At 37.4% G+C, this 22,783-nt stretch overlaps 1 protein-coding gene across 2 annotated transcripts in view; it reads left to right on the forward strand.

The window, feature by feature from the left end:
• The window catches only part of RPGRIP1L (RPGRIP1 like), a 123,316-nt gene that overhangs the window by 43,870 nt on the left and 56,663 nt on the right, over nt 1-22,783 (forward strand). For both annotated transcript variants that reach the window (XM_082712123.1, XM_082712124.1), the window contains 8 exons: nt 1,577-2,029; nt 5,189-5,340; nt 8,273-8,651; nt 11,820-12,010; nt 12,145-12,228; nt 16,768-16,869; nt 17,514-17,667; nt 18,891-18,964. In XM_082712123.1, coding sequence (XP_082568249.1) covers nt 1,577-2,029; nt 5,189-5,340; nt 8,273-8,651; nt 11,820-12,010; nt 12,145-12,228; nt 16,768-16,869; nt 17,514-17,667; nt 18,891-18,964 — 1,589 coding nt within the window. The remainder of the gene's footprint in view (nt 1-1,576; nt 2,030-5,188; nt 5,341-8,272; nt 8,652-11,819; nt 12,011-12,144; nt 12,229-16,767; nt 16,870-17,513; nt 17,668-18,890; nt 18,965-22,783) is intronic.

The raw sequence follows: 22,783 nt of genomic DNA on the forward strand, positions 1-22,783 counted from the left end.
TATGTTGAGTTTGATGTGGCTAGGGGATAGCTAGATAGAGGGACCAGCAAGCCATTAGATATATGGATTTGGAGTTCAGGAAATAAATCTGAAATAAAAATAGAAAAAAGAGAGGGGCACCTGGGTGGCTCAGTGGGTTAAAGCCTCCACCTTCAGCTCAGGTCATGATCCCGGGGTCCTGGGATCGAGCCCTGCATCGGGCTTTCTGCTCAGCAGGGAGCCTACTTCCTCCTCTCTCTGCCTGCCTTTCTGCCTACTTGTGATCTCTGTCATAAAAAGAAAAAAAATTTTTTAAAAATTAAAATTAAATAAATAAATAAATAAAATCTTAAAAAAGAAGAAAAAGAAAAAGGAGAGTCTTTGTATATTGATCGTAGCAGAAATCATAAAAGATGGAGGTTGCCTATAAGAATATATAGACTAACAAGAGGATAAAAATAGAGCCCCAGCAAACGATGAGAAAAAGAGAAAACCCTTAAAAAAATAGAAAAAAGAAAAAACAAGAGAGGTAGAAGATAAAAAAGTAGGATAGCAGTTCATAAAAGGGAAAGTGACCATCAAGGAAGCATTGCATTCCGTCAAGGAAGCAAAGAAATCAATGATACAAGAACCAAAGTCTATTCCATCTAGCAATTGATTTGTTATCTATCAGTAACCTTTTCTGGAGCAGTTTCATGAGTAAAGTAAGGCAGATATTCTTTGCAGGAGGTTGGAGAATGTCTGTTGATGATGAACTGTACACACAAGCATATGTTACTTTTTCCGGAAATTTGGATGTAACATGGGGATGAAATGTGTATCTAAAAAGACATACCAGGGCACCTGGATGGCTCAGTGGGTTAAAGCCTCTGCCTTCAGCTCAGGTCATGATCCGAGGGTCCTGGGATCAAGCCCCACATTAGGCTCTCTGCTCAGTGGAGAGCCTGCTTCCCCCTGCTTTTCTGCCTACTTGTGATCTCTCTGTCAAATAAATAAAATAAAATCTTAAAAAAATAAAAATAAAAAATAAAAAAAAGACATACCTTTTTAAAACACAGATTTATGGAAGTACAATTAGCATACTTTAAACTGCACATGTTTGAGGCATACAACTTGGTGAATTTGGGCCCATGGCTACACTGTGAAACAATCACCACAATCAAGGCAATAAACATACCCATAACCCCAAAAGTAGAATAGGAGAAGCTTTAGGAATCTGAAGAGAAAGAGCCAGTGGGAAAAGAAACTGACTTTAAAGGAGTGAATATAATAAAGCAGAAACAGCAGAATAGGGAGAATCCAAATATTTACTTCAGCTCTTCGTTCAAAAACCTTTCTTTCTTTTTTCTTTTTCTTTTCTCCTGGTACAGACTGTATTATAACTTGAGTTGTAAGTTTCTTGTTAATAACCGGTGTCAAAACAAAGGATGAATTTTTGTAGACTACAATATTACCCACGGAAAAACCATATAGTCATAGAATTTAAGATTGAGACTCTTCACCAAAGCAGTTAGACATCATACCACTTCAAAAGCCAGTTTGTATCTTCATATGTCAATATTTAAAAAATATCTAAACTGTGTGTCTTCTCTTGCAGCCCAATTAAAGGATATTGCCTATGGCACCAAGCAGTATAAATTTAAACCAGAAATCACACCAGATGACTCCATTGATGAATTTGATGAAACTCTTCACTTAGAACGAGGCGAAAACCTATTTGAAATCCATATCAACAAAGTAACCTTTTCTTCTGAAGTTTTACAGGCATCTGGAGATAAAGAGCCTGTCACTTTCTGTACCTATGCTTTCTATGATTTTGAGCTACAGACAACTCCCATTGTGCAAGGCCTTCACCCAGAGTACAACTTCACTTCTCAATATCTCGTTCATGTTAATGACTTATTTTTACAATATATTCAGAAGAATACTATCACTCTTGAGGTCCACCAAGCTTACAGCACAGATTATGAAACAATTGCGGCAGGTCAGTTGAGATTCCATGAAATCCTAGAAAAAAGTGGTCGAATATTTTGCACAGCAAGTTTGGTTGGTAAGTACAATCTTATAACCTTCGGACATTTGAATCGCTAATCTGGTTTATATATTAATATGGGATTCAAGATGCCCTGAGGGTAGGACAGTGTCCTCTTATTGATCTGCCCACAGTTGGTTAGACTATCCTAAATGTCATGGGTGATGTCAGTGCAATGGCTATTAATTTTTTAGAAATTTATAAGTGCAAATATTTATTTACCATATTAATACCCTTTTTTGATTAAGCATTAACTGTAGTACGTTCATCAAAATTTTTTTTAAGATATTCTTTATTTATTTGTCAGAGGGAGAGAGCACAAGCGGGCAGGGTGGCAGGCAGAGACAGAGAGAGAAGCAGGCTCCCTGCTGGACAAGGAGCCCAATGTGGGACTCGATCCCATGACGCTGGGGTCCTGACCTGAGCTGAAGGCAGCAGCTTAACCCGCTGAGCCACCCAGGTGTCCCATCAAATTTTTTTTAAGAGCTGATGGTATCACTGTTAGTGGGCGTTGGAAATACAGTGCTAAGTAAGCCAGACAGAGCCCCTGCCATCATGTAGCTTACCTTCTAGAGGGGAAGACAGTCCATAAAACAAATATATATCTCATCAAATGAAGAAAAATAAATAGCCTAATGAGAAATATGGAAGGTTGCTAATTCAGATAAGAACTTATCTGGTGGTTGACATTGATAAAGACCTGAGTAAAGATCCATGACGGGATCCAGGGGAAGAATGTTTCATGCAGAGGTAACAGCAAGTACCAAGTGGAGGGACAAACATGACATGTTGGAAGAACAGCAAGAAGGCCAGTGGCTAAAGCAGAAAAGTGATTAAAGCAATAGAAGAACGACTAAGCAAAGTCAGTCAGTTAGAAAGGCACATACCATATGATTTCACTCATATGTGGAATTTAAGAAACAAAACAAACGAGCAAAGGGAGAAAAGGGGGGCGATGGCAAACCAAGAAACAGACTCTTAACTCTAGAGAACAAACTGCTGGTTCCCATAAGGGATGTGGGTGAGGGATGGGGAAATAGGTGACAGGGATTAAGGAGGCCACGTGTCTGTCGTGATGAGCCCTGGGTGATGTATGGAAGTGTTGAATCACTAAATTGTTCCTGAAACTACTATTACACTGTATGTTAATTAACTGGAATTTAAATGAAAACTTTTAAAGAAAAGAAAGTACACTTTAAAAAACATAAACAACAACAAAACAAAACAAAACAAACAGTGGAAAGACCGGATCATGCTCTAGAGACTTGTAGGTCATGGTGAGGCAAATGGATTTTTTTTTCTCTGAGTGATGAAAGTCATTGGAGTTTTGAGGAGGGAAGTGATGTGATCACACATAGGTCTTAGAAAAACCACTCTGGGTGCTGGGGGAAGAATAGTCTGTTGAGGCCAAGAGGGAAAATTAGGATCATTATCAGGCTATCACATTAATCTAGAAAGATGATGATGGTGGCTTGGAATAAGATGGTAGTGAGAAGAGTGATAAGAAGTGGTTATTTTCAGTTTATGTTTGATTAACTTTAAGACTTGCTTATCAATTGAATGGAGAGTAATGAAGGAAATGGAGGAGACAAGAATTTCTGGCATGCACAACAAGGAGAATCGTGAACCCATTTATTGAAATAGGCCTGGGAAAGGAACAAATCTGGGGAAGAAAATCAAGAATTTTATTTGAACAAGTTAAGCCTGGCTGCCTGTTGGATAGCCAAGTGGAGATGGCACATGGTCAGTGAATACACTAGCCCTAACCCCAAGGTTAGGGATAAACACATGAAAGGGGGAGTCGTTACCATATGGAATATATTTTAAGCCTTTGGCCTAGATAATATCACATAGAGAATGAATGTACACAAAGCAGAGAAAGTGGCCAAGGACTGAGCCTTGGAAAACCGCACAACTTAGAGTTCACGATGAAGAAGAGACACCAGCAAAGGAAACTAAAGTGATTTGAAAGGCAAGCCAAGAGCATATAGTATCCTAAAGGACAAATAAGGAAACCATTTCAAGAAGAAAAGAGGGTGACTTAGCTTCTCGGGAGGGATTTTATTTTATTGATTGATTGATGACAGGGGTAACATATTTACATGACTCATAAATCAAAATGTATAAAAGTTTATACTTTAAAATCTCTCTCTCCCATTCCTCCCCCAGCTACCCTAGAACCTCTCACCAAAGGCTGCAAATTCTTCCAAAGAAATTTTAAGCATATACAAGAAAATATGTATATGTATATGTATTAATATTCTTGTTCTAGGACTTTTTTAAAAAAAATTATATCAGATTTGAATCATGTTTGCATGTTGATGAGAATGATCCATCAGTGAGAAAGAAATTCATGAACTAGAAGAGAATGGGGAAATAGTTTTAATAATATATGTTCAGGAAAGCTTACATATAGAATATCTTCTATTCAACAAATATTGAGTACCCATTGTATACTAGTCCCTCGGGTAGGAATCTATCAATGGAAACCACAGTTCTTGCCCTCAAGAAATTCATAGTGTGGGTGGAGAAATACACTGGTGAACAGAGAGTTATGTGAAAGGAATCAGTGTCCTAATGAGAGAACATTCTCCTCCCCTCTTTGAAGGGAACAGAGAGCCCTTAAATCCCCCAAGAGCTATAGAGGAAATCTTCACAGAGGAAGAGAGATGAAGAGCTACCCGACTTGGAAAGAAGAGTGAGGGTATATAGGGCGAACCTCATGCAAGCGTGAATTACATCCGGCATATTTGTCCCTGTACTTGTGGCCCAGTGGAGAAGTGGGAAGGTGCCAAAGACGTCTTGAAAGTTGAATCATAATGTGGAATTTCATATTTATAATTTTGAGATTTCATATTGTATCTGTCAGTCTACATTGAGTACAACTTATTAAAAACAAGCTACTATAGCATCAAAAAGAATCTGTGCGGTATTTAATACAGTGTTTAGTTTTTTTCTTTATATTTTAGAAGGATTGCAATAGCATAAGTTGGAATATCTCAAACATAATCTGACATAGCTCTTTAATAATACTTAGCATATAATGAAACTCATACTTGCAGAAGTAACTTGATTTTCTTCAGCTCTGTTCTTTGCCAATCACACATCATTTGTGCAAGTCATATATTATTTTACTCAGTATAAAACTTTAACAGTGAGTTATGCATTGGTTTGTAGGAACTAAAGGAGACATCCCAAATTTTGGCACAGTGGAATACTGGTTCAGATTAAGGATTCCCATGGATCAAGCAATTCGACTTTATCGAGAACGAGCAAAGGCTTTGGGATATATAACATCAAATTATAAGGGGCCAGAGCAAATGCAATGGGTGAGCTGGTTGGACTTTAAGACATATTTATGATACAGAAATTTTATAATATGTCTTTTTATGTTATGCTTTAAACCAAAATCATTTTCTTTCACAGCCATCAAGTGACTCTTTTTAACTTTTTATTTTGAAAGAATTATAGATTTACAGGAAGTACAAGAACTGTACAGAGAAGATCTATGTACCCTTCACCCAGCTTCTCCCAACTGTAACATCTTACATATGGAAACATACATATTTGATAATGCAATACATTATCAAAACCAGGAAACTGACGTTAGTACAATACCTTTAACTAGATTACAGACCTTATTTGTATTTTATCAGTTTTTACATGCACTCGTGTGTGTGTGTGTGTGTGTGTGTGTGTGTCCTATGCAATTTTACCACCTGTATATATTCATGTAACTGCCACCACAAGGAAGACCCAGAGTTGTTCCATCACTACAAAGGAACTCCTTGAGCTACCCAGGGCACTTTTGAAAATTGCAGTATCCTGAGCTGCAAGTTTAAACATAATTCCTCAGAGCAGCATTTCCCAAGCTGTGTTTCATGTAGTCTTAATGGCCATACTTCCAAAAGAATTCCATGATCCAGTGAATGCAGAAAGCACTAAAGTGAGCCAAGTGAAATAGGGTCCTTGACTCATCATGTATAACAAGAATCCCAAGAGGAAAGCTTAAAGTATGCACTTGAATTGAGTAACAAAGGGATAAAATATAGTTGAAACATATTGGAATGTCTGCTCAAGTCATAATTATCTTTTTTCGTTTGGACCCCTGTCGCTCCCAGTTCATGGGGCTGGCCCCGCCAGAGGCCAGATTTATGCCCAGTGGTCCTGTCCACTGCCACTCACTACTCAGTTATGGCTTCTGATTCGGGAGTGTCCACCTGACCCCAGTTAAGCCAATCGGATTCTTTTTTCAAGGGAAAGCAAGATTTTCCCTGCTTGGAACATGTGAAATTGGGAGCTGTAGGGCAGCCATCTTCTACCATGTTAACCCGCAAAGGAAAGAAAATGGGTCTGGAGAGAAAGAACAATGAGCAAGCATCCAGAGAAAAATGGGCACTAGATCAAGTGTAAATTCTGGCAGTTTTCCAGTCCTCTTACCTTCCTAAGGCCCACCCGCATTTCTGCTATACAATTCTATACAATTCATGGACTAACGTTAAAGTCTCTTTTTGTTGTGTTTGCTAGGTGGAATTAGTTTCCATAATTTTCAATTAAAGAACCAGGACTAATATAACATTAATTCCCCAACTTACGAAAGAATGACACCTGATTCCCCGAGATCATCTTTCTGGACTAGTATTCTTCAGAACATACATTGGGAAATGCTGTAATGGAAAAGAGAATTAAAAGTAGACCAGGTTAGGGTGCCTGGGTGGCTCAGTTGGTTAAGTGACTACCTTCAGCCCAGGTTATGATCCTGGAGTCCCAGGATCAAGTCCCACATTGGGCTCCCAGCTCTGTGGGGAGTCTCCTTCTCCCTCTGACTTTCTTCCCTCTCATGCTCTCTCTCTCAAATAAATAAAATCTTTAAAAAAAAATTGGACCAGGTTATTTATTTAGTTTTGTAGTTTCGTTGTTTTTAGACTCCCCATTTTCTGGCTTGGGTGAGTCAATTATTCGAATTCCAGCTTTTGTGGGTAGATTTGAAGTGAGAAACAGAGGAGGTACTTCTTAAATCATTGCACTCAGAGTTCTGTAGCTGAATACAAACCATCCCTGGGATAGCAGTACTGGGATCCCCTTCTCCGGTTTCTCCTCACCACACCACCAGATGTCTCTGCTGAGGCCATGATGAGTTTGGTTCTATTTTGCCTTCTCCAGTAAACTTGCTGGAGTCAGAGGTTCCAGATTCAGAAAGGCAGTGGAAGAGGAGCCCCGCTTTGTGGAAAGTAGAGAATGGTCCAATGCTAAACTAAACAAGGCCCTCGAACACTAACATTTCTTTGTCCAGGTCATCAGCTATGGTGGGCTTCACAATTAGTACAGATGTTTGTTAAAATACTTACGCACTGGCTACCTGAACAATAGTTTCATAAGGGGCCATGGAGTATCATCCAGCTCTGCTTAATCATTCCTTTCGCGCATCTTTCTTCTGAAATGTCCTCTCAATCCTAACTTTTTATGCCCTCTGGTGTTTATCTCTGACCATGGTCTCCTGTTCTCATAGTAGTTAAACTTCAGTATGCTGGATAATCTCGACTCAAATATCTGCTTTCGCAAACACCATTGGTTGAAGAGGAGGACCAGCCCAAATATAATGAAATAATTTCTCTGGGTGGACTCCATCAAATTCACTGGATTCTTTTTTTTTTTTAAGATTTTATTTATTTATTTGACAGAGAGAGATTACAAGTAGACAGAGAGGCAGGCAGAGAAAAAGAGAGAGAGGGAAGCAGGCTCCCCACTGAGCAGAGAGCCCGATGTGGGACTCGATCCCAGGACCCTGAGATCATGACCTGAGCCTAAGGTAGCGGCTTAACCCACTGAGCCACCCAGGTGCCCCAAATTCACTGGATTCTTACGTAAGAGTGAGATAGGATCACAATAGCTGGAATGCTTAAGGAATCAGCTCTTAATAAAATTGTGACCTAGAGGACATTTGTCTTTGGATCCATCTGTTCACATTACTCATTAGTTATTAAATAGAATTAGACAATAACAATTCTTGGTTTTAACAACAGTCTCTACATGTAAGCTCAGTCATCTATATTTATCACTAATAGCTTAAGATCACCTGTTCACACATTTCTAGGGAATACTAGTTTTGACTAAGAATCTGGTTTTTTACTGAGAAATTCACTATGAAGTGTAAATATCCAGCTTTTTGTTCACACCAGATTATTTTGTTTGGGGTTTGGCAGCTGCTATTTATCTTTTCAATGTGTTATTACTATAATATAACTATGTATTTTTTTCCAGTCAAGTCAGCCAGCACCCAAAACTTCTCAGCCCAGTTCTACTGATTCCACAGATGGCAACTTAAATGAACTTCATATTACAGTCAGATGTTGCAGCCACTTGAAGTCCCGAGCAAACCACCTTCAGCCACACCCATATGTTGTGTACAAGTTTTTTGATTTTGCAGACCACGATACAGCCATCATTCCCAGTAGCAATGATCCACAGTTTGATGATCATATGTGTTTCCCAGTGCCGATGAATATGGATTTGGATCGGTACCTTAAGTCAGAGTCTCTGAGTTTTTATGTGTTTGATGATAGTGATACTCAAGAGAATATATATATAGGAAAAGTCAATGTGCCTCTGATTTCATTGGCACATGACAGATGTATCTCAGGTAAGCATATTTCTTGAATCTATGAAGTTGTAAAAACAAACCTAAGTTATACTTCAATTGTGGATATGACTAACCTTTCTAATATTCTCAGATAATCTTAAACGTTGGGCCTACAGTTTTTTTCCTGGTTATTTTCTTAGTAGTTCTACAGATTATGATATGTGTCTTACCAGTCTAAAATTATTGCTAACAACTCCATCAAAATATAGAAAGTCTGCCCCAATATAATTCCATTTCCGCCCCTCTCCTTTGTGCTATTATTATCATATATCTATATAAAAAATGCCTATATATGTTATAAACCCAATAATACAGTGTAATAATTCTTGCAATCTATAACTTTTTATCTTTTAAAGAAGTCAGGAGAAAGGAGAATATCTGTAATTATAGGAGAATTTCACATTAACTTATGTGTTTACCATTTCGTTTTCCTTCCCCCTCCTTTCATCCCCCCCCCTTCATTTCTGGTTTTCTTTATTTCTTCCTATGGATTTGAGTTACTGTCTGGTGTTATTTCCATACTCCAATATAACTCCATTGCCCCTCTCTCCTTTGTGCTATTATTATCATAAATATTTTATACTTATGTAAGTTCAACAATATAATTTTAGTAGTATAGTTTTATGTGGTTGTCTTTTAAATGAGTTAAGAAATTTGACTAAATTTCCTTACAACTAAATTTTCTTACAACTATTTTACTAAATTTGACTAAATTTCCTTACAACCTGAAGAACTTCCTTTAATATGTCTTATAACTCAGGTCTGCTGGTAGTGAATTCTCCCAATTATTATCTAAGAATGTCTATTTTGCTTTTATTTTTTAAAGGATAGTCTTGCTGGGTATAATATTTTTAGTCATCAGTTATTTTTTTCATTTGTACTCTGGGTATATCAGATGACTAATTTCTGGCCGGCATTGTTTCTACTAAGAAATCAGATGTTAATATTATATGGTTCCCCTGTACTTGGTAGTACCTTAAAGATTTTCTTTTTAGTATGTGTATGTATGTATGGCTTTAAACAGACTATGATGTGTATGATGTGGATCCCACTGTGCTTATCCTACTTAGAATTTGTTGAGCTTCAATATGCACAGGGTGCTGTTATTTGGAGCATTTTCTGCTGTTATTTCTTAAATTCTTTTTCTGCCCTTTCTTCCCTCTTAGACTCCCAATTACTTGTACATTTGTGTTTAATGGTATCCCACAGTTATCTGAGGCGCTATTCATTTTTCTTTATTTTTTTTTTCTCTGCATATTGGATAATCTCTATTGGTCAGTATTCAAGATCACTGATTTTTTTCCTGCCATCTCAAATCTGAGAACCTCTACTGATTTTTTTCATTTTAGTAATTATAATTTCAACTCCAGAAATTTTTTTAGTTCTTTTTTATAAAATTTCTCTTTATTATATTCTTTTTTATAAATCATTGTCATCACATTTTCCTTTAATTCTTTAAATATCATTTTAATTTTTGAACATATTTATAATAGCTGTTCTGAGGTTTTTGTCTGCTAAGTGTAACATTGAGGCACCCCCACAAGGTGTCAGTTGACGACCTTTTTCCTATGTATACGGCATACATTCCTGCTTTTCCACAAGCACCATGATTTTTTGTTGTTTAAAACTGGACATTTAGGATACTTTATTATAGCAGCTCTAAATTTCAACTGTCCCCTACTCCTCAGGGTGGTTCTCTTACTGCTTTTGCTTGACGACTTGCCTGAACTAATTCTGTATCTTCCTCTCACTGTTCCCACTGATGTCTCTGCTAAGTTTTTATTTATTTAATTTTAAGCTTGAGTCAGCATTGTTTAGTGGTCATTGATTGGTCAAATATTGTACTTAAATACCTTGAGCTGATAGGCTTCCCCACTTTGTCTGTGGATTAGTGTATGTGTTGGGTAAAGAGTTTTCAAAGTTCAGACAGTCTACAGTTCTCCTGTTCAGCCAGGGAAGTAGCTTATTAGAGTCTGTTCTGACTCTTACTATTGTTACTGAGTTTCTGTAGATTCTTATCAATAAATGTTCTCAATTCATTGTACACCTTTGTTCAATTTCCAGAACACTTAAGTAATAGAGTTTTTTTTAATCATTTTGTCCAGTTTTATCAAGTTCTTCTTTTTGTAGAAAGGATTTACTGAGCTCTTCACTCAGCCATTCTAGAAGTCCCACCTGTGCCTGTAATAGAAGTTTATCACCTTCTATGCCATCTATATTCTTTTGTTCTAAAGTCTAGAGTTGTTATTTCTTTCCCAGCCGGCCATTAAAAAATGTATCAAACACTTGAGGACCAAGTAAAGGATACTACTCCTAAACAAGAGTTATACTTAATACAGGTTTGTTTTTTCTAGTCTGGAATTTTTCATACTGAAAAATTCAGTGCAGGGCCACCTGGGTGGCTCAGTTGGTTAAGCATCTGCTTTCAACTCAGGTCGTGATCCCAGAGTCCTAGGATCAAGCCCTGCATCGGGCTCCCTCACCGCACTCATGCTTGCTGTCTCCTCTCTCTCTCTCTCTCTCTCTTTCTCAAATAAATAAATAAAATCTTTTTTTAAAAATTTAGTGCAATGACTAAAATCTGTGACTCTTTATTACAGTTACAGCTAGGTGATACTTTTTATTACCGTTTTGGACAGTTTATTTTCTGGACATTTTTTTGTTGTGCTAGTGTTAATTTGGAGTAACTTAACAAATCCCAGTAAAATATATTTAAAATCTTGATAAAATTACGTGGTAATTCCTTACATATATAAATTATTTGAAATTGTGAACTTTTAATATATTTTTCTAAAGAGACAAGTCTTTTCTGAGAATATTTAAGGCAAAAGGAGGTTGATACTTAGCTCTAACCCAGATAATGTCTTAGAGGAAGGTTAAGAATTCTGAATAATCTCTGAATTTAATATCAGTGAATTAAAATATTTATAAGTTAATTTTCTCACCTTGGAATCAGCATTGTCATCACTGAGGACTTAATTTCTGAAAGCAGTCTGCTTCAGAGATGAACCTATCATAGATGATTTTGTCTTTATTCTCTAAGCCATTTGAGGTGCGAGTAAAAGCTAAAGTTATTTTTAAAGCTGTGGTAGTTCTCTTTGTTCTTTCATCCTTATGGTAATAAAACTTCACTCTAGCATTAATTAAAATTATTTTGTAACTTGACAGGAATATTTGAGTTAACAGATCATAAAAAGCATCCTGCAGGAACCATCCATGTTATATTGAAATGGAAATTTGCTTACCTTCCACCAAGTGGATCTATAACAACTAAAGACTTGGGAAATTTTATACGCAAAGAAGAGTCAGAAGTTGATCAAAGAGTACCTTCAACATCCTCTGTTAGCCCATTAGTTGTCGTGAGTAACACTGATTTTGAATTTCCTATAGAACTTAAGAAATAGTATTTAGAAAAGAAAGAAAGAAAAAATAGCTGAAGTCTAATCTAAGTATATGTTCATCATACTCAGTTTGACATGTTGATTTATCTTAGGCACCAACACCTAAACCAAGACAGCGTTTAACACCTGTAGATAAGAAAGTGTCTTTTGTGGATATCACACCACAGCAGAGTTCTGTAAGTAGTAAACACTGAAAATACCGATTTTTTTCCTCTCATACCAAGTATTTTGAATAAACGATGTAGGCGTAGTATACTCTACCTGATTTCAAAGGAAACAAGTGAATAAAATACTTTTTCCTTTAAATGTTAGCTTCGCAATTTGGCACTGGGTATAAATGTTAACTCTTCTTACTCTTTGATCTAAACCCTCCTTTGACTCCATTTGTAACTCCAGCTACAGCCCTAATCCTCTGCTTCTATTTTTTGGGCGGGGTAGGTGGCCGGCAGTGCAGGGAGAAACCTCTTCAGAAAGTCTTAATTCTGTTGCCCTTTCTTCACACCGTTTCTTGAACTCAGTCTAATCAAAATTCATCCTCATTAAAACCATTCTTGCTAAGGTCGCAGTGACTTTGACTTTGCCATGTCCAGTAGTCAATCCTCAGTTCCCATCTTTATCTCCCAGTAACATTCGACACAGTGGAATACTTGCTCCCTCTTCACTGGGCGTCTGGGACACCATGCCTTTCCAGTTTCTCTCCAGCTTTACCAGTGATTCTTCTCCCTGTCCTAGACCAAATCTCTCAATGTAGAGGTGCCTCAGCAGTTTCACTGCAGACCTACCCCTCATCTCACTCTATATTTCCATTCAGAGGTCTTCGCCAATCTCATAGTTTTAAACAACTAGAGGTGGTGACTCTCATATTTATAATCTTCGGTCTTGATCTCACTGTCAAATTCCAGATTTATTTTCTCCCTGCTTATTTCATATGTACTGTATGTGTAATAGGAATCTAAACTTAACATGTCAAAAACCGAATGTGACTTCTCAGCCCTCTTCCAAAATGTTTCTTCCATTGTTTCCCATTCTCCATAAATGACCAACCATTCATCCATCTGCATAATCAGTGCATTGTAAAGGCTTCCCTTTGTCATTCTCTTTTTCACACCCTGCTTCCAGTTTATCCACAAAACCTGTCAGCTATACTTTCAAAATATATCCTGTATTCACATCATCTCCACTAACCCCACTCAAGTCACCATCATCTCTTTTGGACTTTAAAAAAAAAAATAAAAACATTTTATTTGTAATTGAGGTGTAACTCCTAAATAGTTAAAGGACACAAAACTCAAGTACCCAGCTCAATGAATTTTTACCTATGTACACACCTGTGTAAACACCACCCAGATCAAAATATCTTTTCTCAGGTGCCTAGGTGGCTTAGTCCATTAAGTGTCTGTCTTCAGCTCAGGTCATGATCTCATTTCTAGGACTGAGCCCCACACGTAGGGCTCCCAGCTCAGTGAGGAGGCTGTTTCCCCTCTTGCACTGCCCCTCCACCCCACATGTGATCTCTCTCTCCCTCCCTCTATCTCTGCCATGCTCTTTCTCTCAAATAAAATCTTTAAAAAATAAAAACATTTTTTCTTCTCAGAGCTGAAGATAATACCTGGCATATACAGTGCAGTTAGTATATATGTACTAAATACATGAATTCAATAATTATTATTCAGGCCCTGTTTAATAACAAACACTTATTGTGTGCTCATTAATGTCAGACACTGAAACAGATGCTTTGTGTCCACAAACCGATTTAATCCTAAGAACAGTCTTATAATCATACTAGAATTATTCCCATTTAAAGATCAGGAAAGTAAGCGGTGTCTGGGTGGCTCACTCTTGTAAGCATCCAACTCACGATTTTTGCCTCCAGTTATGGTCTCATGGGTTGTGAGATGGAGCCCGCTGTGAGGTGTGCACTAAGGGCAGAGTCTGCTTGAGATTCTCTCCTTCTCTTTCTACCCCTCCCCTACTTGTGCTCTCTCTCTCTCTCTCTCTCTCTCTCTCAAATAAAAATCTTTTAAAAAAAGAAATAGATCGGGGCGCCTGGGTGGCTCAGTGGGTTGAGCCGCTGCCTTCGGCTCAGGTCATGATCTCAGGGTCCTGGGATCGAGTCCCGCATCGGGCTCTCTGCTCAGCGGGGAGCCTGCTTCCTCCTCTCTCTCTGCCTGCCTCTCTGCCTACTTGTGATCTCTGTCTGTCAAATAAATAAATAAAATCTTTAAAAAAAAAAAAAAAAGAAATAGATCAGGAAAGTAATACGTGCAGAGCTTAAGTAACTTGCTCAAGGGCAAAATATTAAATCTGGAATTTGAACATAAGTAACTGGATTCTTACATAAATGATCGTAAATACAGAAAAGACATACATGGAGATGTTTATTGCAATGTTAGTCATCACAGTAACTGAAAATGGTGAATTAGTTAAATGTCCAACACCAGGAAAATGGTTCATTAAATTATGATACATGCATTCATTTTAATATTAGATTATATTAAAAATGATGTTTACCCAAAAGTTTATACCAGGAGAAAATTTTATGACATAATACTAAGGTTTTTTAAATGTAACAAGATACATTGTAATTATATTATAATTACCACTATGTAACCAAAAAGTTTTTTATTTGCATTAAAAATGAATCCTAAAGGGGCACCTGGGTGGCTCAGTCAATTGAATATCTTGACTCATGATTTCAACTCAGGTTATGATCTCAAGGGATCGCACTTACCAGGGAGTCTGTTTGGGATTCTCTCCCTCCCTCTCCCTCTGTCCCTCCCGTCACTCACTGTCTCTCTCTCCCTCTCAAATAAATAAATAAATTTTTAAAATCAACTTGAAAGAAAGAATTATTTTAAAAAATTAATTATAGGGGCACCTGGGTGGCTCAGTGGGCTAAAGCCTCTGCCTTTAGCTTGGGTCATGATCCCAGGGTCCTGGTATCGAGCCCTGCATCGGGCTCTCTGCTCATCAGGGAGCCTGCTTCCTCCTCTCTCTCTGCCTGCCTCTCTGCCTACTTGTGATCTCTGTCCGTCAAATAAATAAATAAATCATTTTTTAAAATTAATTATAGGGGTGCCCGGGTGGCTCAGTGGGTTAAGCCTCTGCCTTCGTCTCAGGTTATGATCTCAGAGTCCTGGGATCAAGCCCCGCATTGGGCTCTCTGCTCTACAGGGAATAATAAATAAACAAAATATTTTTAAAAATAAGAAATAAATAAATAATAATTAATTATAAAGAAAAAGGTGAAAAATTTTAAAGAAATCTGTTACTAATGGTTATTATCATTGGGTAATGAAAATATGGATTTATATTAATCTCTTCTGGTTTGGGTTTGTCATTCCCATTTCTCTATTGGACATATTTACTTTTAAAGTAGCAAAAGTGGGGGTGCCTGGGAGACTCGGTGGGTTAAAGCCTCTGCCTTCAGCTTGGGTCATGGTCTGAGGATCCTGGGATCGAGCCCCGCGTTGGGCTCTCTGCTCAGCAGGGAGCCTGCTTCCTCCTCTCTCTCTCTCTGCCTTCCTCTCTGTCTACTTGATCTCTTTCTATGAAATAAATAAATAAATAAAAATCTTTAAAGTAGCAAAAATGGGAGCACCTGGGTGGCTCAGTTGGTTAAGCAACTGCCTTTGGCTCAGGTCATGATCCTGGAGTCCTAGGATCAAGCTGCACATTGGGCTCCCTGCTTGGTAGGCCATCTGCTTCTCCTTCTGAACTTTCCCCTCTCATGCTCTCTCTCTCATTTTCTCTCTCTCAAATAAATAAATAAATAAAATCTTCAATAAATAAATAAAGTAGCAAAAATGATAAGCTAATATTTTAAAAATAAACATCAGTTTATGAATCCTGGAAAATAGTTGACTCTAAATTGATATTTGATAGAGTTAAAAAATAATGTTGATCATAGAAAGTATATATCCTCGCATATGTAATTTTTTAATTACATGAGTAATATATAATCATCATAGAAATACTAGAAAATACAAATAAGCAAAAAAGAAATTAAAAATTAAATTAGGGTCCTGGGTGGCTCAGTGGGTTAAGCCTCTGCCTTCAGCTCAAGTCATGATCTCAGGGTCCTGGAATCGAGCGCCCCATCGGGCTCTCTGCTTGGCAGGGAGCCTGCTTCCTCCTCTCTCTCTCTGCCTACTTGTGATCTCTCTCTGTGAAATAAATAAATAAAATCTTTTTTAAAAAATGAAATTAAATTTCCCCAAATCTATATATCAGCAATAGAATTTTAGTGAATTTCCTTCCATACTTATTCCCATGGGAGCATACATGTTGTTTGCTTGCATGTTTGTTAACAAACTATATGTAAAAAACAACTATATGTAAAAAACTACATTTTTTACTCAATAGTATATTGGATATTCTCTTCAGTGTGCGGAAGTACAGATCTACGTTATCATTTTTTTCATGGTTGCAAAGAACTCAAGTATTTGGATATACCATATTTCATTTAATCCTATTCTGTTGGATATTTGCATTGTTCTCACTTTTTTTGCAATTATAAACAATGCTTCAATGAATGATGTTTGTAATTCTTTAATTACATATATAAATACCCTGATGACTATCAGCCATTTTACTGAAATACACTAACTAAATTTAGGGTCATATGGATAACTACTGTATTTACTCCCTTATATATATGGAATTTAATAGTAAATACAAAATAACATATATGCATGTTTTTACATCAATAAAAGGAGATAACTACTCCTCCTGAAGATGTGAAGGAAGTTTCATCAGAAGTTGAGCATACGCCAGAAATAGAAACTGACATGCCAACTCTTTCACATGGTCCTGAGGTATGTATGTGTATTAAAATTATTTTGAAAGGTTTGATTTCATTCTTAAAAGACTTTGTACTAAAATGGATCAAAGGGGCACCTGGGTGGCTCAGTGGTAGCCTCTGCCTTCGGCTCAGGTCATGATCTCAGGGTCCTGGGATCCAGCCCCACGTCAGGCTCTCTCCTCGGCAGGGAGCCTGCTTCCCCCTCTCTCTCTCTGCCTGCCACTCTGCCTACTTGCGATCTTTGTCTGTCAAATAAATAAATAAAATCTTTTAATAAATAAATAAAATGGATCAAGAACTCATAAAATCGATCCTATTTTTATGTAGAACTTCCTGGGAACAGAAAGATCAAAACTATGATCAGTGTTGCAATTATGCTGATATTAGCAACTAATAAATAGATATGTGAATTAGGGTAATAATGTAAAATTCATTTTTATATTAATGTATTTTTCATTCTTGGCTTATAATAATATTTTCATTTATCTGCCTAATATCATTTGTCTGTGCAATGTTAGTGACAGTTTTTCTAATGAATCACTTACATATTCGTATATTTAAGTCTCGGGCTTACAGGCTTTCTGAGTCAGGTGCTTCAGCAAGTGCAACACATGTGATCAAAGCGCCAGTGTTATTGGTATGCTTTCATTACTTCAGGTTTCTCAAGAAAGCAGTGGAGCTAAGGTAAAAGAGAAAATACAGCAAGGAAAAGATGATGATGTGTCTTTCCTGTCTGAGGGTCAGCTAGCAGATCGAAGCTGGACTTCTTCTGAAGATGAAACAGAAATAACTGAGGAATTGGAACCAGAAGGTGATTTTTTTTTCCTTTCTTATTACCATTATTTACTTAATTCTGTGTTTTCTTTAATCTGTTAGAGCATGCCTCCTAGGACATCTTCACATAGTAGGGGATCTACTTTGTGATACCTGTTTCTTGACCGAAATGACAGGACACGGTTCAGTGTAGTCAGCTACGGGCTGACAGAATTGTCCCACACCTTCTTATCTCAATCTGCCATGCCACAGTGGAATTCAAGTCTTGCTGCTGACCAAGGTCCCGGTTGATGTTTTCAGTGGCTTTATGTTCTCTTTGGGTTTTATACTATCATCTGGATTATTCTAGAGAAATTAACTTTTAAAAAATTAAAACTAAGAACTCAGACAAGACAACTCTTGACAAGATTTAATTTATATAATATCTAAAAGAGGTGACTACAGTGACAAAGCATTTAGGTGGTGCCTAGGGGAAGGTAAATGGGAACAGGAAGATAGAGAGAAAGAGTAGATTACAGGGGGCATAAGGAAATTGTGGGGTGACAACGGATGGGTTCACAATCTTAATTGTGGTGATGATTTCACAGAATTATACATATGTCGGGCGCCTGGGTGGCTCAGTGGGTTAAGCCGCTGCCTTCGGCTCAGGTCATGATCCCAGGGTCCTGGGATCGAGTCCCGCATCGGGCTCTCTGCTTAGCAGGGAGCCTGCTTCCCTCTCTCTCTCTCTGCCTGCCTCTCTGTCTACTTGTAATCTCTGTCTGTCAAATAAACAAATAAAATCTTTAAAAAAAAAAAAAAGAATTATACATATGTCAAAATATCAAATTTTGCTCTTTAAATATGTGCAATTTATTCTATGGCAATTTTGCCACAATAAAACTACAAAATTTTTTAATTGTTTCTAAATAGTAAGAATAACTTGATTGCACAATATAATTTATTAGGCTGTTAGAAAATACCCATTACTCTGTCCTCCTCTTTAAAAAGACTATTTTTGAATTTCAGAGCAAGCTATATTTTTATTATCTTTGTTTCTACTAAAACTAAACTTGGAATTTTCAGTCATTTTTTATCTTTTCTAAATTATAATGTAAAAATAAATATCTTTCCTGCTGAGAAACGTCTAGACATGATTATCATATTGTCCTTTTAAGGTTATCCTTATAACAAATGCTTGTAACAAATTGCTCCATTTCTCAAGGTATAAATATAATTGGTTTAACAGACTTGAGCCACTAAAATCTTATTTCTTAACAGATGAGGAAGAGAGATCTGCATCTGACAGCGACGAGTGTATTATTCCAGGTCCTATCTCCAAGAATATCAAACAGGTCAGTAGCTTGATGCCAGCTAGAAATGTTGCAAAATAAAGCTGCTGTTCATTCATAGTGTATCCATCTTCCTGTATGAAAATCTGAAGGCAAAAATATTTCTGGGAAAATTTTATGTATCCTCACAATCCTACCCATGTAATCATCTAGTACAAAAAGAAAATTTATATGTAGTTTCATTATGTAATGGGTCATAACTTGTATTATTTTTGCTTACATGTTAAGAATACCTATCAACAGCAGCATTAACAGTTACTTGCTAAAACCAGTTGACTTCCCTGACTCCTTTTCAGAATGATTGTACAAAGATGTGTTAAATCCAGTCTGAGGGTGCCTAGGTGGTTTAGTAGGTTAAGCATCTGACTTTTGCTCAGGTCACAGTCTTAGGGTCCTGGAAGCTAGCCCCTTGTCAGACTTCCCACTCAGCAGGGAGTCTGCTTGTCCCTCTCCTTCTGCTCCTCCCCCTGCTCATGCTCTTTCTCCCTCTCAAATAAATAAATTAAATCTTTTTAATTTAATGCAATCTGAGCTTTAAGAATTCAAAATGGGATATTGCATTTAAAACATTAATACTTTCAAGTGTGAATTCATTCATATGCTAAAATATGTCCACTGATAAACTATTAAAGTTATTTCATTTCCACCAAAACAGTAAACCTTCATAGAAGGTAATTAATCTTGTATAGGTATACTTGTTTTGTAGCATGTTGTTGAAAAGCAGTATGCAAATGGAAGTTTTGAAAACAAAATTATACTTTATATGAGAAGTATACTACTTACCAGAGCTTTTTTTTTTAAGGGGGGGGGGGTAGTTATTCTAAAGTAAATGTAAGTGAAGTAAAAAGGCCCTAGCTTTTTCTATTCATCTACATTAATTTTCCTGAAATGATTAATTGTATTCCTTTTTCAGAATTTCTGTTTTATGGGTAAAAATTGGAATAATTTTTTCAACTCTTAAAATTCTTAGCTTAACCTCTCTGCAGAACAAACCGAAATACAAACAAAAGAATGATAAGTACAAGCAAAACAGTTCATCTGTCCAAAGTTTTATTATCATTATTAATTATAATATCACCTGACCCATGGCATCCTGATATATGGATCTTTATTGTTCAAAATCAGTAAATCAAGGAAAAAATCTTGAATATGGTTGCCTGAAGACTTCTAATTATAGCATTTAGTTCAGTTTAGCTTTTTTGCTTCATCAAACCTGAAATTGTTAAATTATTTATCAAACTAATGAATAGTAATTCTCTGGTCTCTATTAGAAACTTTTGATAATGGGACTCAAAGGGAAAATGAGTCCCTTGTGTGGGATTTAGCTCCTTAGCCATTTGTATTCGGGTTTTTCAGGAAAACAGAACAAATAGGATATATACGTACAAATATGTACATATAAAAAGATTTATTATAAAGAATTGACTCACGTGGTTATAGAGACTGAGAAGTCCCAGGAACTGTATTCAGCAAGTTGGAGACCCAGGAAAGTCAATGGTGTAGTTCCAATCTGAGTCTGAAGACCTTAAAATTAGGAGTACCAATGGCATAAGTTCCAGCTAGAAAGCAGGCAGACTGGAGACCTAAGAAGAGCCAGTGTTTCAGTTCAAGTTTAGAGTCAGGAAAAGACCAGTGTTGCTTCTGAATGCCATCAGGTGGAGGATTTCTCACCACTTTTGTTCTAGTCAGTCTTCCAACTGATTGGAGGGTGACCCATCCACCTTGGGGAGGGCAGTCTGCTTCCCTCAGTCTACCACTTCAAATGTTAATCTTATCCAGGAACAGCCAGATGGACACACCTGGAGTAATGTTTGATCAACGGTCTGAAAATCTGGTGGTCCAGTTAAGTTGACAGGTAAAATTAACTATCAAGGGTTCCCTGGGTAGCTCAGTCGATTGAACATCCAATTCTTGGATTCAGCTCAGATTATGATCTCAGGGTTGTAAGATCAAATCAAGCTCCACGTTGGGCTCCATGCTCAAACGGAAGTCTGCTTCCCCTTTCCCTCTCTGTCTACCCCCTCCCCCTGCTCACACGCAGCACTCTCTCTCTCTCTCTCTCTCTCTCTCTGTGTCTTTCAGATCAGTCAATCAATCTTTAAAAAATTTAACTATCACGTTATTTTATTAAGAGCCCTCCGTTCATTACATCAAGAGTAGTAAGACTACGTGTTTGAATCAGACATTTCTTTCTCACTTATCAATAGTTCTTATGAAACACTTTGCCTACTTCATCAGAATTTTTGGATACCTATATGATTTAGCCTTTTGAACATTAGAATGAGAAATGAGATACTGAATCAGGCCTGGGGTTTAAGAAGGCAGGCAGTAAGGGATGTATTTATCTAGTCAAAGTACAAACAGCACTCATGCCTCTTGTCATAACACAGTGATTCCCAGGGATTCAGTGTCTGCAGTTTGTCAACACTTCTCCTAAGGAAGTACATATAGTATTCTGGTCCTGCCCTCTGAGGACATCTACATTAATTGGGAAGATGTGTTCATGAAAAGTCAAGTAGTTATTTGGCTATTAAATTACAATATAAAACAATGTCAGGTGACAGTACCAATAATTAATGTAATAGATATTTGAGGTAAAGAATACTCAGCTGTTTTCTTGCCTGCTTTCTCATCTTTCAAATGAATAAACTGAGGTCTTGAGTGAGAAAGTGACTTACTGGTAATCTTCCCACTAAGTAAGGAAGTTCAGAGGAAGGAGAAATTTGAAGTAACTCTTTAGTAGACTTTATGGAAGGTATGCCCAGAGCTGGCCCACCTGCCCTCTTGTGGGCTTCCTGTCTATTTTTCCTAAGTTTAAGCTGACTTGCCCTGCTTTCTTTTTTTTATTACCAAAGATAATGATGCAAATATGCCCACCCCGGAGGAGAAAAATCTAATTAACCATGCCTAGCCTCTAGGTTGGATCCATCTTTATCCGTTGTATACACTTGACCTATTTGGCTATGGCCAGTCACACAGTAAGGAGTGTTCTGCTTTAACTGTGACATCTCAAAGATGTGGATATATGGCAGCAGAGAGAAAATCATGTGCAGGGATGCATATGTGTTTCAGAAGTCAAGAATACGCTAACTAGAGCAGCCTTTTTTTTTAAGATTTTATTTATTTATTTGACAGAGATCACAAGTAGACAGAGAGGCAGGCAGAGAGAGAGAGGAGGAAGCAGTTTCCCTACTGAGCAGAGAGCCCATTGTGGGGCTTGATCCCAGGACCTTGGGATCATGACCTGAGCCGAAGGCAGAGGCTTTAACCCACTGAGCCATCCAGGTGCCCCAAGCAGCTTTTTTATATAAGAGGATAGAAGAGTTTAGATATAATGCTGAAAGCCAAACATTTTGGATTTTATCTAATAGATACTAGGGAGAAATTGTAATAGTTCATTTTATTTTCTAAACATTGTATTCATCATTCAAAAGTAACTTTCAAAGTGTGGGAAAATGTTACCTAAATTATAGCACCTTAGACCAAACAATTTTTAACTGGGGGGAGGGGTATTTTATCCCCCAGGGGACATTTGGCAGAATCTGAAGGCATTCTGGATTGTCACACTGGGCGGGACTGCTATTAGCATGTAATAGGTAGGGGTTAAGGTTAAGGTTGCTGCTCAACATGCTACAATGCACAGGACTCACAGCAAAGAACTATCTGTCCCAAAATGTCAATAGTGCTGAGGCTGAGAAATCCGTCATTCAGGGGAACCCTGTGTATTGGCAGCATTGCTAGCATCTCAGCGGAATTGTTCAACGCCCTTGACTAAGACAGAATAAGGAACTTCGATTTAACAAGGAAGTTTAGTGAAAGAAA

This window comes from Mustela nivalis, assembly GCF_964662115.1.
Source record: "Mustela nivalis genome assembly, chromosome: 18".
Taxonomy (NCBI): domain Eukaryota; kingdom Metazoa; phylum Chordata; class Mammalia; order Carnivora; family Mustelidae; genus Mustela; species Mustela nivalis.